The 14,429-nt window shown below is 35.4% G+C and overlaps 1 protein-coding gene across 14 annotated transcripts in view; it reads left to right on the forward strand.

Moving 5' to 3' along the window:
* Window positions 1-14,429, forward strand: part of EMSY (EMSY transcriptional repressor, BRCA2 interacting) — a 90,926-nt gene that overhangs the window by 46,410 nt on the left and 30,087 nt on the right. For all 14 annotated transcript variants that reach the window (XM_059411225.1, XM_059411341.1, XM_059411311.1 and 11 more), the window contains 2 exons: window positions 6,022-6,171; window positions 8,888-9,058. In XM_059411225.1, the coding sequence (XP_059267208.1) occupies window positions 6,022-6,171; window positions 8,888-9,058 (321 nt within the window). The remainder of the gene's footprint in view (window positions 1-6,021; window positions 6,172-8,887; window positions 9,059-14,429) is intronic.

A 14,429-nucleotide genomic window follows, 5' to 3' on the forward strand; every position in this document is an offset into this window, starting at 1 on the left:
GTTATTAGATACATGATTTACAAATATTTCCTGCCATTCTGTTGGTTGTCTTTTCACTTTCTTGGTGATGTCCTATTACAGAAGTTTTTTTTTTTTTTTTTTAAAGATTTTATTTATTTATTTGACAGAGAGAGATCACAAGTAGGCAGAGAGGCAGGCAGAGAGAGAGAGGGAAGCAGGCTCCCCACTGAGCAGAGAGCCTGATGCGGGACTCGATCCCAGGACCCTGAGATCATGACCTGAGCCGAAGGCAATGGCTTAACCCACTGACCACCCAGGCGCCCCTACAGAAGTTTTTAATTTTGGTGATGTCTAGTTTATTTTTTCTAATGTTCCTTATGCTTTTGGTATCATGTTTAAGACTCTTACCAAATTCCTGATCATAAAGATTTATTCTTTTTCTAAGTGTTCGGTAGTTTTATCTCTTAAATTTAGGTCTTTGATCCATTTTGAGTTAATTTTGTTATGTGTGAAGTAAGCCTCCCATTTTGTTTTTTTGCATATGTCTATCCATTTGTTCTAGTACCATTTATTAAAAAGACTATCCCACCCCACCCCGCTGCCTGCTCCGTTGAATGGTCTTGGCATCTTGTTGAAAAATCATTCGGTTTATTTCTGTGCTTTGAATTCTATTCCATTAATTTGTATGTGTATCCATATGCCAGTGCCACATTGTTTTGGTTACCATTGATTTGTAGTATGTTTTGAAACCAGGAAATGTAATTGCTATTATCTTGTTCTATTTTTAAAGATTGTTTTGACTGTTTGGGTTCCTTGAAATTCCATACGTATTTTGGAATCAGCTTATTAGTTTCTGTAAAGAAGTCAGCTGAAATTCTGATAGGGATTGCATTGCATCTGTGGGTCAGTTTAAGAGTATTACCATCTTAATAATGTTTTTTGACCCATGAACACGAGATGTTTTCCCATTTATTTAGATCTTCTTTAATTTATATCAACAATGTTGTGTGGTGCCTAGAGTATAAGTTTTACACTTGTTTTGTCGAATTTATTCCTAAGTATTTTTTTGAAGCTACCATGAATGAAATTGTTAATTTCATATTTTGGATTGTTCATTGCTGATTTATACAAATAAAACTGATTTTTGTGTTGTTTGATACCCTGTACCTTTGCTGAAGTCATTTTTAGTTCTAATAGTTTTAGGTGAATTTCTTAGGATTTCCTCGTAAAAGATCATGTGATCTACAAATGGAGATGATTTCTGCTGTTATAGTCTGGATGTCTTGTTTTTTGTTTTTTGTTTTTTGTTTTTTGGAGGGGGGAGGTTTATTGTTGTTGTTGTTGTTATTTTGCCTAATTTCCCTGACAAGAGTCTCTAGTAAAATGTTGAGTATAACTTTTAAGAGTGCGTATCATTGTTTTGTTCCTTGTTCCTTCTTTTCATAGAACTTCTTTTAATGTCTTTTGTAAGGCAACACATTGTTACTAGCAACAAACTCCATTTTCATTTACCTGGTAAAGCCTTCATCTTCCCTATATTTCTGAACGATAGCTTTGCTGGATATTGGATTCTGCATTGGCAGTTTCTTTGAATACTTGGAATAGTTATTTCTTAATAACTGCTGAGAGGTCAGTTATTAACCTTAATGCGGTTCCTTTATAAGTGACGCTTTTTTTTTCATTACTTTCAAGATTTTTCTGTTGATTTTGACTTTCACCATTTTTAGTATGATGTGTCTGTTTGTAGATCTCTCTGTGTTTATTCTGTTTGGTGTTTGAAGAGCTTCCTGGATGTTTAAGTTACTGCTTTTCAATAAATTTAGGACATTTTCTGCTATTTCTTTGAATATTTCTTCTCTTTTCTTGCTGTTCTTTTCTTTTGGTAGTTCTCTTACTATAGGGTTGAGCACTTTTTCGTGTTCTACATTTCTCTGAGGTTCTGTTCATTTTTCTTCATTCTTTTTTCTTTGACATTTTTCAGCTTTTATAATCTCAGTTGCTCTTTTTTATTTTTTTAATATTTTTTCTTTGTTGGAGAGAATGAGAGAGAGAGGGAGAGATAGAGAGAGAGAGTGCGCGTGAGAAGGGGGAGAGTCAGAGGGAGAAGCAGACTCCCTGCCAAGCAGGGATCCAGGGAGTCCAGGATCATGACCTGAACTGAAGGCAGTCACTTAACCAACTGAGCCACCAGGCGCCCCACATTTGATTTTTAATTTTTTTCCTGCCAGTTCAGATGTACTCTTAAGCCCCTCTAGTGAATTTTTTATTTCTGTTATTATATATTTTTAATCCCAAATTTTCCCTTTGGTTCTTTTTTTGTAATTTCTTCTGTTTTATTAATATTCTCTGTTTGATGCAACTTTGTTGTCATACCCTCTTTTACTTTTCTATAATCATGCTTTCCTATACTTCTGTGAACATGTTTATAATGGCTACTTTCAAGTCTTTTGTTGTTAAATCTGACATATGATGCTCTCATAGGGAATTTCTGTTGCCTGCTTTTTCCCCCAGTGTATGGGTCATATTTTCCTGTTTCTTTATACATCTCCTTGTAGTTTGTTGGAACTTAACATTCTAGATATTTATATTGCTAATTGAATTTATTTTACGTAATTATTTTTTTAAAAAGTAGATTCCTTGTCCAACATGGGCCTTGAACTTAGCCTGAGATGGTCACATGTTCTACCAAACTAAGCCAGCTAACAACCCCTTGATATTTTAGATATTAGACATTATATATTGTAGCTATAGACATTATATATTGTAGGTAGACACTGGTCTTGTACCTTCTCAATCTGTAATTTTGTTGTTGTTGTTATTTACTTCATTAAATGTTGTTTAGTAATTAGGTCACTTATTTTAGTGAAGTAATCTTCTGATGGTGTTGCTCAGGGAATCACAGCTCTTGGTATGCCCACAATTGTTCTGAGATGACAGTGATTCTCTCCTGCTCTTTCTCTGACCACACCCAGCTGTCAAACTACATTAACTGCTCTACTGTTTTCAAAAGTGTCTTGGAGTCTTAAGTTGCTTTGCGAACTAGTTTAAATTGTGGCTTCTTTGAAGGAATAGTTTCAGAGGTGTATTTGTTCCTACCACAAGAAGGTTCCTTCCAGCTTCATTATACCTCAGTTCTCTCCTGCAAGCTATCTGGCCTATTGTCTTGAATGTTGGTGGTGTTTTTTTTTTTTTTTTTTTTTTAAGATTTTATTTATTTGAGAGAGAGAGCAGAATGAGAGAGGACATGAGCAGGGTGAAGGGCAAAGGAAGAGGGACAAGTAGATTCCCCTCTCAGCAGGGAGCCCTACTTGGGCCTCAATTCCAGGGCCCTGAGATTATGATCTGCATGAAAGGCAGATGCTTAGCCAGCTGAGCCACCCAGGTGCCTCGAATGTTTTTTTCTTAAATCCATAAATTTTCTTCCAGTTGCCACATCCTTAGCTGTTCTTGAGAGGTTGAACTTCTTCATGTGGTATTACAAATGAAGTCAGTTCCTTTGGGAAGAGATTACAGACTATCTGTTTTATTATCTATTTCTACTCTCAGGCAGCTCTGGAGCTCTTCTCTGAATGACACTGCTGCTCTAGAGGCTTGAGCATTCAGTGAAGGCAAGGGTTGGAGTGTGGGCAGTAACCTGATATACCGTCTTGGCTTGCTTCTCTAGAGCCACCACCTCACAAGCCAGGGCAGTGGTGATTAGGATTCCAGTTTCTCAGTAGCGTTGTGCCCAAAGTCTAGCCTTTGTTCCATAAGTTGGGGGCTTGGCCAAAGAAGGGAATGCTCACTTCTTGACATCACTTGCCTGGGGCTTAGCAGTACCTACCTGGGGGCAGGATGAGGTAAACTCAAGTCTTGGGGCTCCTCAGAAGTAAACCCTCCAACAAGGAGCTCAATAAGCAGAAATCTTGTGTTCTTGACTACAGCAGTCTGGAGAGGAGTTTGCCTCATTCGTAGTGGGTAGGGAGGGACAAGTCTTCGTTTAAATACCACAGATCTCTCCTTTCTTTCTTTCTTTCCTTTTTTTTTTTTTTTTTTTTTAAATTTTTTTTTTTTTTTTTTGACAGAGATCACAAGTAGGCAGCGAGGCAGGCAGAGAGAGAGGAAGGAAGCAGGCTCCCTGCTGAGCAGAGAGCCTGATGAGGGACTCCATCCCAGAACCCTGGGATCATGACCTGAGCCAAAGGCAGAGGCTTAACCCACTGAGCCACCCAGGCTCCCAGATCTCTCCTTTCTTACTGAATTTTTCTGCATATTCTTTTTTTTTTTTTTTTAAAGATTTTATTTATTTGTCAGAGACAGAGGGAGAGAGAGCGAGCGAGCACAGGCAGACTGAGAGGCAGGCAGAGGCAGAGGGAGAAGCAGGCTCTCTGCTGAGCAAGGAGCCTGATGTGGGACTCGATCCCAGGACCCTGGGATCATGACCTGAGCCGAAGGCAGCTGCTTAACCAACTGAGCCACCCAGGCGTCCCATCTGCATATTCTTGAATAAATTTTTCCTCATTTGTCCTTGGGACTATTTCCTGAGCTTCTCATTGGTATCATTTTACTAGTTCCATTGGGTTAGCAGATTAGCAGAGCTCCTCATGCTCTCTCGTCAGAAATTGATCTCTGAATGGTTTTTGTTTTTAATTGAGATATAATTGGCATATAGCACCATTAGTTTTCAGTGTATAACATAATGATTTGATTGATATATATATATATGTATTATTAAATACTCACCCCAACAAGTTTAGTTAACATTTATCACTGCACATTAACAAATTTTTTTTTTTTTCCTGATGATGGGAACTTTAAAGAGGAATGGTTTTAAAAACATTGTAATTATCTTTTTTTTACAGGGCTGTGGAATTGTTCTGTGAAACTATCTGGGCCTGCTATTTATTGGTGAAGGGGGAGGAGTTCCTTAAAATTTATTTTAAAGAAATTTGTCTATTTAGATCCCTGTCTTTTCTGAAGTCCGTTTTGATAACTAATATTTTTCTAAATAATTATCTCTTTGATCTAAATTTTCAATCTATTTGCATAGGACTGAGCAAAGTAATCTCTTATGATTCCATTAAGTTTTTTCTGACTATGGTTATTGGGGGGGTAGATGTAGTTATTTTTATATGTCTTAAGCATTATTATAATTCACTAATGAGGTAATACTGGAAAAAAATTTTTTCTCTACAATTTGTCTGGTTATGATTTATTATAATCAGGATTTCTTTATTTCTACAATAATAGTGCTTTATTGAATTCTTGCTGTGTATTAGGCACTTTACAATTTTGATTTATTTAATCTTTATAACAATCCAAGAATGTCTATACTCATAGTATCTTTATTTTATGGATGAGAAAATTGAGCTATAGAGAAAATAATTTGCCCAGTTATGCCTAGGTGATGATCATAGTTTTAACTTCTTAGTTGGCCTACAGAAATTTAAAATTATTTAAGGTTGTTAAATAAATAGATGTATTTACTTCCTAATGTCTCAATCTAAATCACTATCCAAAAATTAATATAATTTTTAGTTGTCTATGACAATATACTCCATCCCATGGATTTTTTCAATGAAGTTAGTGGGGTGAAAAGGGTTACCAAATTTTCCTTTCTCAATTAACAATTAGTACTTAAATTTGTAGTTAGCATGAGGGATTCGTTTTATTTTTTATTTTACTTTTTTGGAGAGCTTTCTTTTAAATGGATATTTTACATTTGGAGAGTCAGTGTAACAATTAAAACACTTAAATAAAAATTTTGAAAAATGTAAAAAAACCACATTATTACACTAATTTGGTTTGAAAGCTCTTATTTGACATGATTATATACAAAAAAATTTTTAAAGAAATTGTTAATAGTTTCTGTAATATCTTAATTATATTCTTGAATGAGAGAAGTTAGGAAAGATAGGAATTTAAGGAATAAAAATTGAGAGTGTTATCATTTTGGAAAAAAAAAACTTCCTGTTTAGGCAAGACTGAGTAAATATGTGTAACTACTGCCCTCTTGGGTTGGTATAAGGAACATGTTTTTCAAAATAATCTGTGTTGAGATTTCTCTTTCTTCTTTTAAAGGTGTTAAAATTATCACACAACAAGTTCAACCAAGTAAAATCTTACCCAAACCAGTGACAGCAACTCTGCCCACCAGTAGCAATTCCCCTATTATGGTGGTTAGCAGTAATGGTGCAATTATGACAACTAAACTGGTAACCACTCCCACTGGTAAGTTTTCTTGAGCGTCAGTCCATTCATTCATCATTTTTTCATTGACTAGTTTCTTTGTATCAACATAGTGCTTGACACTGGGAATGTAGGGATTAATCAGACAGTTCTTTAAGAGGCTTTCCCTCCAACTAAAATTAGCTTTCTTTTATTATTGTCATGGTCTTCTGTTTTTTTTTACTTTATAGCACATACTACAGTTTCTCATTTCTTTGATTATTTGTTGATTTACTGTAGTTCACCTTGTTATACCATAAGCTCCATGATAAGGGACAGTCTTTGTTTTATTCACCATATATATGTTGAGCTGGTCTGAAAGTAGGTGTTTAGTCAGGATTTGTTGAGGGACTGAAAACATACTCTCTCAGCCCAGAAGGATTGTAATCTTAGGAGGTTGAAAGTCTATATTACATTGTGGTGTAGTAAGCATTACTCTGACTGAGAGAAGCACAGGATGCCTTTTTGCCCAGATATGAGAGCACCCAGGCTATGTCCAAGGAAGTGACAGTGTAGAACATTTTAAATAGTACCACCCTTTGTATCCTTGAGCAGTTTACTAATCCCTCTAAGTCTTTTCTCTTGTCTATTAAATGGGCTAACAATACCTGTACCATAAGGTTATTGTAAGTATTAGAGGAAATCAGGTATGTAAAGTCCCCAGCAGAGTAATAGCTGTTATTATTAATTAACATAAGAATTAGCTATTACTATTATTTTAAATTTGTATAACTCTTACCAGATTTTTTTGAGAAGGGCCAGTACGTAGATGATAGAATCTAAATAATGTAAAATGATACCCATCTCAAGTTTATAAAGCTATCATTTATTGGCCAGTATGTAAAGTTCTATGCAGATATACACTTAATCTCCCTTAGGCTGATATCTCCACTTTTAGCGGCAAAACAGAGACTGATGTAAAGCACCTTGCCCAAAGTCATGCAGCCAATAAAAGCAAGATCTGGGATTTGAACCCCAATCTGTTTGACTCCCTTTTTTTCTTTTAAATTGTGACAAAAACATGAAATTTACCATTTTAAGGGTGTAGTTCATTGACATTCAGTGTCGTTCATATTATTTTATACCTATCAATCACCATTAGGCTTCAGAACTTTTTCATCTTCCCAAACTGAAACTCTACACATTAAACAGTAACTCTCCATTACCACCTTCCTCTAGTCCCTGCCAGCCAGCATTCTACTTTCTGTCTCTTCAAAGCCTGTGCTTAAAAACATGGTATTCTTGCATTAAATTTATCATACTCCACCCTCCTCGCCCCCTGCCCCAAACTTTTTTCCATTTGGTACAAAGATAATAGTGTTATCTATATATAATTCTTTACCTTAGCGAAAGGTAGTAAAAATAATAATGTGTCTGTGCCTTTGTATCTATGTTAGACATGGTGTTTCTATTTTTAAAACAAAAGCTTAAGTGGAAAATGTTTTGTTAAAATTCAGCTGATTCACGTTATGTTTGTAGCATGTTTACTTTGCACTAGATTTTTTTGAGGGGGATTCATATGTATGTTTGTAACCAGTTTAAATTAATTCTACCTAATGTTCTTTGTTTGAATTGTGATTGTATTAAAAAATTTTTAAATATCTTGCTAAAAGCATTTTTGCAGGATAACCATTGAAAACGGTTATTACGATGACCATGAGAAAGCATAAAAAAATGCTTTCCTATCAAAGAAGGTATATTCATTCTTCCCCAGACTAATAGTTCTTTTTTTTTTTTTTAAGATTTTATTTATTTATTTGACAGAGATCACAAATAGGCAGAGAGGCTGAGGGGGAAGCAGACCCCCTGCTGAGCAGAGAGCCTGATTCGGGGCTTGACCCCAGGACCCTGGGATCATGACCTGAGCTGAAGGCAGAGGCTTTAACCCACTGAGCCACCCAGGTGCCCCCAGACTAATAGTTCTTAGTGCAAGAATAGTATTTCTGAGTTACTAGACTTTTAGGAAACTATGACAGGCTCATCTGATTAGTTTTTAATTCCTGTTTGGGGAAAGAAAGAAGTCCTTAGGATAGTGGGCAAGAGTGCCAAATCCTTTGAGAGACATGAAGAAAAATACTCTCACAGGTCAGTTAGAGTTGAGGAAATATGTAAATAGTGAACTTTTTTGGCTAGAAGAAATATTTCTGGCAACTCTTGGCAGCTTCAACTTTAATCTCTAGTAAAATGATGGGATAATTCTTTAAAAGATGGAAATATATTTAGAGAGTAGCAGAGTACAAAATAGTAAAAGTTTATAAAATTTTAAGCAAACAATACTGCCTTATTTGCTGAGTGCTGACATTGGGTTTGGCACTGAGAAAGCATAAAACAGATGCAGAAACCTTAAAGTCTATAACAGAAATATCTAAAATGCTCTGGCAGGGAATATGATTAAACTTGTTTCTTTTGGCATAGAACTAGTGGAAGAAGGGTAGTGGAAGAAAGGAACATAGCTACTTGTACTTTTTCTTGAGGTTAGTAATTTGATGCAACACATCACAAAATTTTATGTGTAAAATTAATTCAAATTGACTTGGCCTTAGTTCTTGCTATGTGCATTGAAAACTGGCTATAAATTGTTACTTAATGTCTTGACACCTTGAAATTCCATTTTCAAGTTAAAGCAATGTAGATTACATTGAATTATAGCTAAACTGTATAAATTGTCATTCTTCTATAAGTAATGACAAGTTTTTCTTCGGCTTTTCCCTTTTTATAGGCACACAGGCAACCTATACCCGGCCGACAGTGAGCCCGTCCATAGGTCGGATGGCTGCAACCCCTGGAGCTGCAACTTACGTGAAAACTACCAGTGGTAGCATCATTACAGTTGTACCCAAGTCATTAGCCACCTTGGGGGGCAAGATAATTAGCAGTAATATAGTTTCTGGTAGGTATATCTGAAATATGTTAAATCTATAGGTAACTTGTAAGAGGAAAAAGCTTTTCACTGTTGAAGGATTCTTTTTGATCTGTTTTCTGCTTACGATTCTGGAGCTTTATTTTTAGTCCTGATGTTTAGTGATTTTAATCTAGTTTTTTATTTCTAGTATTGAGTTTTCACACATTAAGTTTTTGATTTTAAAATAGAACATTTAGTTGTTTTTCATCAGAATGGAAATACTTTGATTTACATTTGTATGGAGATTTTTCTTTTACTAAGTATTCTCCCATTTGTCAGTCCTTTCAGAACAGATAAATCCAAATAGTTGGCATCACCCCCAGTTGACAGGTACAGACAGATTTAAGTTTAGAGATTGAAGTTTAGAGAGATGAGATTGACCTATCCAAGACCACACGAGCTAGATAGAGGAAGACCCTTTTTTCATAGAATAATCTTATTTTCCTATTCTTTTAAATGTATCTTGAGAACTCTGCCCCCACTTAATGGCTATTCATCTAAACATGTTTGAAGGACTATATCTCATAATTTCATTTACTAATGTCACTTTAGCTTGTTAAAAATAAAGATTATTTGAATATCTTTTTATTTTCTTTTCACCATTATATTGATTGTTTACTTTTAAGAAATATTTTACTCAGATAGTGAAAGCTAATACTTTACTGGTATTCTGGGACTTTACCTGGTTTTTATCAGCTCATTAATTCCTGCAGTATTGGACTATGGACTCTGAAGTGGAATGTTAACATAGCATCTATTTTCTTCATTAGTTTTTAATTAAAATTATGTAAATAATCTCTCATCAAGCAAGCCCTGTGAACTTCAACTGTCTACCATTTTGTGGACTAGCCATATTTTTTATGCCCCTGGTGAGTTGTTCTGTGAAGGGATTGAAGTACCTGGTAATATATGATGTTGCTGATATCTCAAGGACTGAAATAAAAAAAAAACAACAAAGCAGGGCATGATATTGGCATAAAGCACAGTATTTAAAGCTGCTAATATTGGCTCTATTTTTAAGTGTAAGTGAGAAAATCTGATGTTTGCCAAACTGAGGAAGGTGAAACCAGTAGGGAAAGAATCATCATACTCCAGCTTTAAGAGGATTTTTTAAAATAACACAGTGAAAACTCAAATTATGATTTATTACCTGACAGTATCTTAATGGTATAGAGCACAGTCTAAAACATTTTTCAAAAAGTGATCATTCTTCATTGGTATGTAGCTTTTTATCACTATAATAGTTTTTCTTTACTTACATATGAGTTCATAATAACTTTACAGCTTGAAGGAATGTCTAGATGTCATGAGGCCACTGTTGTTAGACCTTCTTCATGATTTAGCTGCTTTGTACCAGGTTAGAGCGGTACAGTAAGCAAGCATATTTTTTCTGGAAGCCAGAGATCTGTATCCTACACATGTAAACATTTTATCTACCTTTGTATGTAAGTATAAAACAACTCATGGTTAGCTGCTATTTCAAGTACATATGGTATACATGAGAAGAGTTCTTAAACTTTCTAGCTATAGGATATACTTGGCACAAAGTTGAAATGGTGCTATTTGTTGTGTGGAGCTCATTTTGTGCCTACTCCCACCTCACTGACACTTTTATTTTAAGGAATCTCTCATTTCTGACTGCTCTAAGCTGATCCTTATTGCATATCAATATCCCTTATGAAGACAGTTCTCTTATTTTGTAATGTTTTTGTTACTTCGTGATAGTGGGATCACAGTTTAGTTTATTAGCAGTTTTCAGACCCTGGTTATCTATTCATATAGAACTGGTAAGCCTAGTTGGATGAATTTGGGTAATCCATAATTAGATGCTGAATTCTAGAGTTTGTGCCTACCCTACTCCCTTATCCCCAAACAAAAATGAAACACTTTTCTTAAAAGACACCCAGACATCTGGGGTGCCTGGGTGGCTCAATTGGTTAAGCAGCTGCCCTTGGCTCAGGTCATAATCTCAGGGTCCTGGGATCAAGCCCCACTTTGGGCTCCCAGCTCAGTGGGGAGTCTGCTTCTCCCTCTCCCTCTCTCCCCCCTGCTCATGCTCTCTCTCTTACTGTCTCTCTCAAATAAATAAATAAAATCTTCCAAAAAAATTAAAAAAAATAAAGATACCCAGACAGCTAGCTGTAAGAATAGAAGGCTTTAAAAAGGAAAATGGTACTTTCCCCCTTATCATGGGTAATTTGGAAAATACAGAAAGATACAACGAAAATTAAAAACATGATTTTTACCATCCAGAGAACTATGGTAAAATTCAAGTGTATGTATTTCTGTTGGTTCCATTATCTGTTCTTTTTTTTTTGGTTATAAGTGAATGTATGTATATTTTAAAAATTACATTGAAATCTATTATAATCAGCTTTTACCCTTTTTTCATAGAATAATCTTACTTGCCTTTTCTTTTAAATGTATCTTGAGAACTCGAGTTCTCTGCCCCCATTTAAGGGCTACACAATGTTTCCTTATATGATGCACCATAGTCTAGCCATTTTCTCATTATTGAGTGTTTTAGGTTTCTTCCAATTTTTTTGGTTATTATAAATCAATTATGTGATGTTCTTACTTCCTTTTCTCTAGAAAGCAAGGTCATACTTCCAAAGTGCTTTCTAGAAAGGTCAGGTTTTTCCTTTCATTAGAATAAACTAAATGGAAGGCATGACTATTTTTGTAGTTATTTAACTCCTCAGAATCAGATATTTACTTCTATGTATATATGTAGAGAGGCCTATCAGATATGTAAGTTTTTTGGTGACCTTTGTTGAGGGTTGGTTAAGGAACCATGGCTATTTTATACAGAAGATTGTTGCATCCTTCAGAGATGAACTCTTTAACAAATGAACTTTTATAAGCTCTGTTGTAGCATGAGAACTGTAGACTGACTACAATGAAAGTGTAGAGGTAGACCTTTATTTTAATTTTTTTAGATTCAATTATTTTAGAGAGAGTGGTTGCCTGTACAAGTGGGCAGAGGAGCAGCAGGAGAGGGAGGGAGAGAGAATCTCCAGCAGACTCCCCTAGAGTGCAGAGCCCTATGAGGCGGGGCTCAAGTGGGGGCTTGATCTCACCACTCTGAGATCATGATCTAACCAAAACCAATAGTCTGATGCTCTGAAACCAAGCAGTAGTCTGATGCTCAAACTGAGCCACCTAGGCACCCCTAGAGGAAGATCTTTTTTTAAAAAAATGAATAATACTTGTTTCATCCATACAACATAGTTATCAACTGAAAGAAACATGCTCACTGGAATTTCACACTTTAATAACTTGATAATTCTATGTTTTAATATGACACTGTACTTTTCCTTACGTTATGCCTTTTTCTTCTGTTTTCTACATTCTCCCCCCCACCCTTCATTTTGTTAAGCTGGTGAACTTAATTTACAACTGTTCAATAAATTGACAAATCCCTGTAATGGAAAGTTTTAGACCGTGACTTAGATACAAATATAAGGTACTTGTTTAGCAAGCTTTTCAAAAAAATGGTCCTTGTACTTTGGTGAAAGCTTAGTTTATATTTCCTCGAGATAATTTTTAATGCTTACTTTCTAAAAACATTTTTATAAACCAAATATTTAGTGAGGCTGTATTGTTGAAGGAGTCATAGTAATCAGTCATGTATGAAGGATTGAAGTTAATTAAGAGTTGAAGTTGATACATATGAATAATGGGCAGTGTGGTCTTTGTGGCTCTTAACAGCTTACTATTCAAAAACTACAGATAGATGGAAAATCATTTGTGAAGCTGGTGTTTGGATAAAAGTGTGTTTTTATGTAACCTGATGGTGTTATCTTGGACAGACAAGACATTAGATGATGGCAAGTGTATTATAAAGATATATAAAGTAATAAGCAATAAGATTGCCAAGAACTGACTAGAATATTCTTGTTTTTAGTGTAACCTTATGTCTAAAACTCTCATCATGAATGCTGTCTTTCTTGTAGAAAAGAATATAATTTTGTTTAATTTTTCTTCTTGGGTACTTATTAATCCATCATGTTTTTAAATGGTACCTGTTCTGTGCTTAGTCATTTGATAAATGATATGCAAGCCTAGAAAAGAAAAGTATGACTTGTCTTCATGGGCAGAGGAAATCATAGGCATAGAAATAGCATTATAACATATGCTCGAGGACCAATGTGGAAAATAACATACTCAAGGAGATAGATAGATAGGATAGTCCTGAAAATTAAAGTCTGGCAAAACCTGGAAACCTAAGAGGAATTTGGGCTCTATGTGACAGGTACTAGGAAACCATAGTGAAGAAGTTACTAGACGAGAGTTTGTGTTGTATATTATGGAATAGGAACAAATAAGATCAAGTAGGTAGATTTAAGGATCGGGTCATGTAGGATTGTGAAATCTAAGAGGGAAAGTTAGATCTAGATAAAATAGGGATTGGGAAAGTTTGTTTTGTTTTAAAGTAATCTCTATCCAGAATAGGGCTCAAATTTACAACGCCAAGAGTCGTATGCTATACTAACTGAGTCAACCAGTAGCCCTGGGCAGGTTTTTGACCAGTTTTACATTGGGTTCTTGACATGATCAAACTGGTTTTTTAAAAAGAATGTTTGGGGGGTGCCTGGGTGGCTCAGTTGATTAAGCAACTGCCTTTGGCTCAGGTCATGATCCTGGAGTCCCGGGATCGAGTCCCACATCCGGGTCCTTGCTCGGCGGGGAGTCTGCTTCTCCTGCTGACCTCTCTACTTTCATGCTCTCTCTCTCTCTCTCAAATAAATAAAATCTTTAAAAAAAATAAAAATAAAAAGAATGTTTGATGTAGCAGGAGCATGAGAGCTATTTGTATGATACAGAAACTTGAAATAGGGAGAAAATATGAGAAGCCAAAAGAGAAGAGGATCTGTTGACATTGATAACATTTTGAAAGAAGACATAAGTTGATGACAAATCGAGTTTGTTCACATACTCATTGAACAACTGTTACTGAGTAATTCCTATACAGTCTGTGATAGACCCTGAGGAATTAGGGATGCAAAAAGATAGAGTTTGGAGCTCCAGGGGCTTTCACAAAGCAAGATTTGCACCAGGATTTCTAACTGTGACAATCAGAAGAATATAGGGTACAAATTTGATAGGTATAAGAGAAGTAGGTTGTGGAAGGATGTAAGGAAGAGAGCACAGTAATATGTTTGGATCAGTAGATGTAGATCTACTGAATAGATATTAATGGTTGAAAATATAGATCCATTCATATAAATATATAAATTGGAGTTTCATACTCATACTCTTCAGAGTGCTACAGATCACAAGAGCATGTGTTTAATTTGTGCCTTGGCCTATGAGTGTTTGTTTTTTTTTAAATCACATAAACATAAATGGCTTACTT

Source organism: Mustela nigripes, chromosome 1 (genome assembly GCF_022355385.1).
Source record: "Mustela nigripes isolate SB6536 chromosome 1, MUSNIG.SB6536, whole genome shotgun sequence".
Classification (NCBI taxonomy): Eukaryota; Metazoa; Chordata; class Mammalia; order Carnivora; family Mustelidae; genus Mustela; species Mustela nigripes.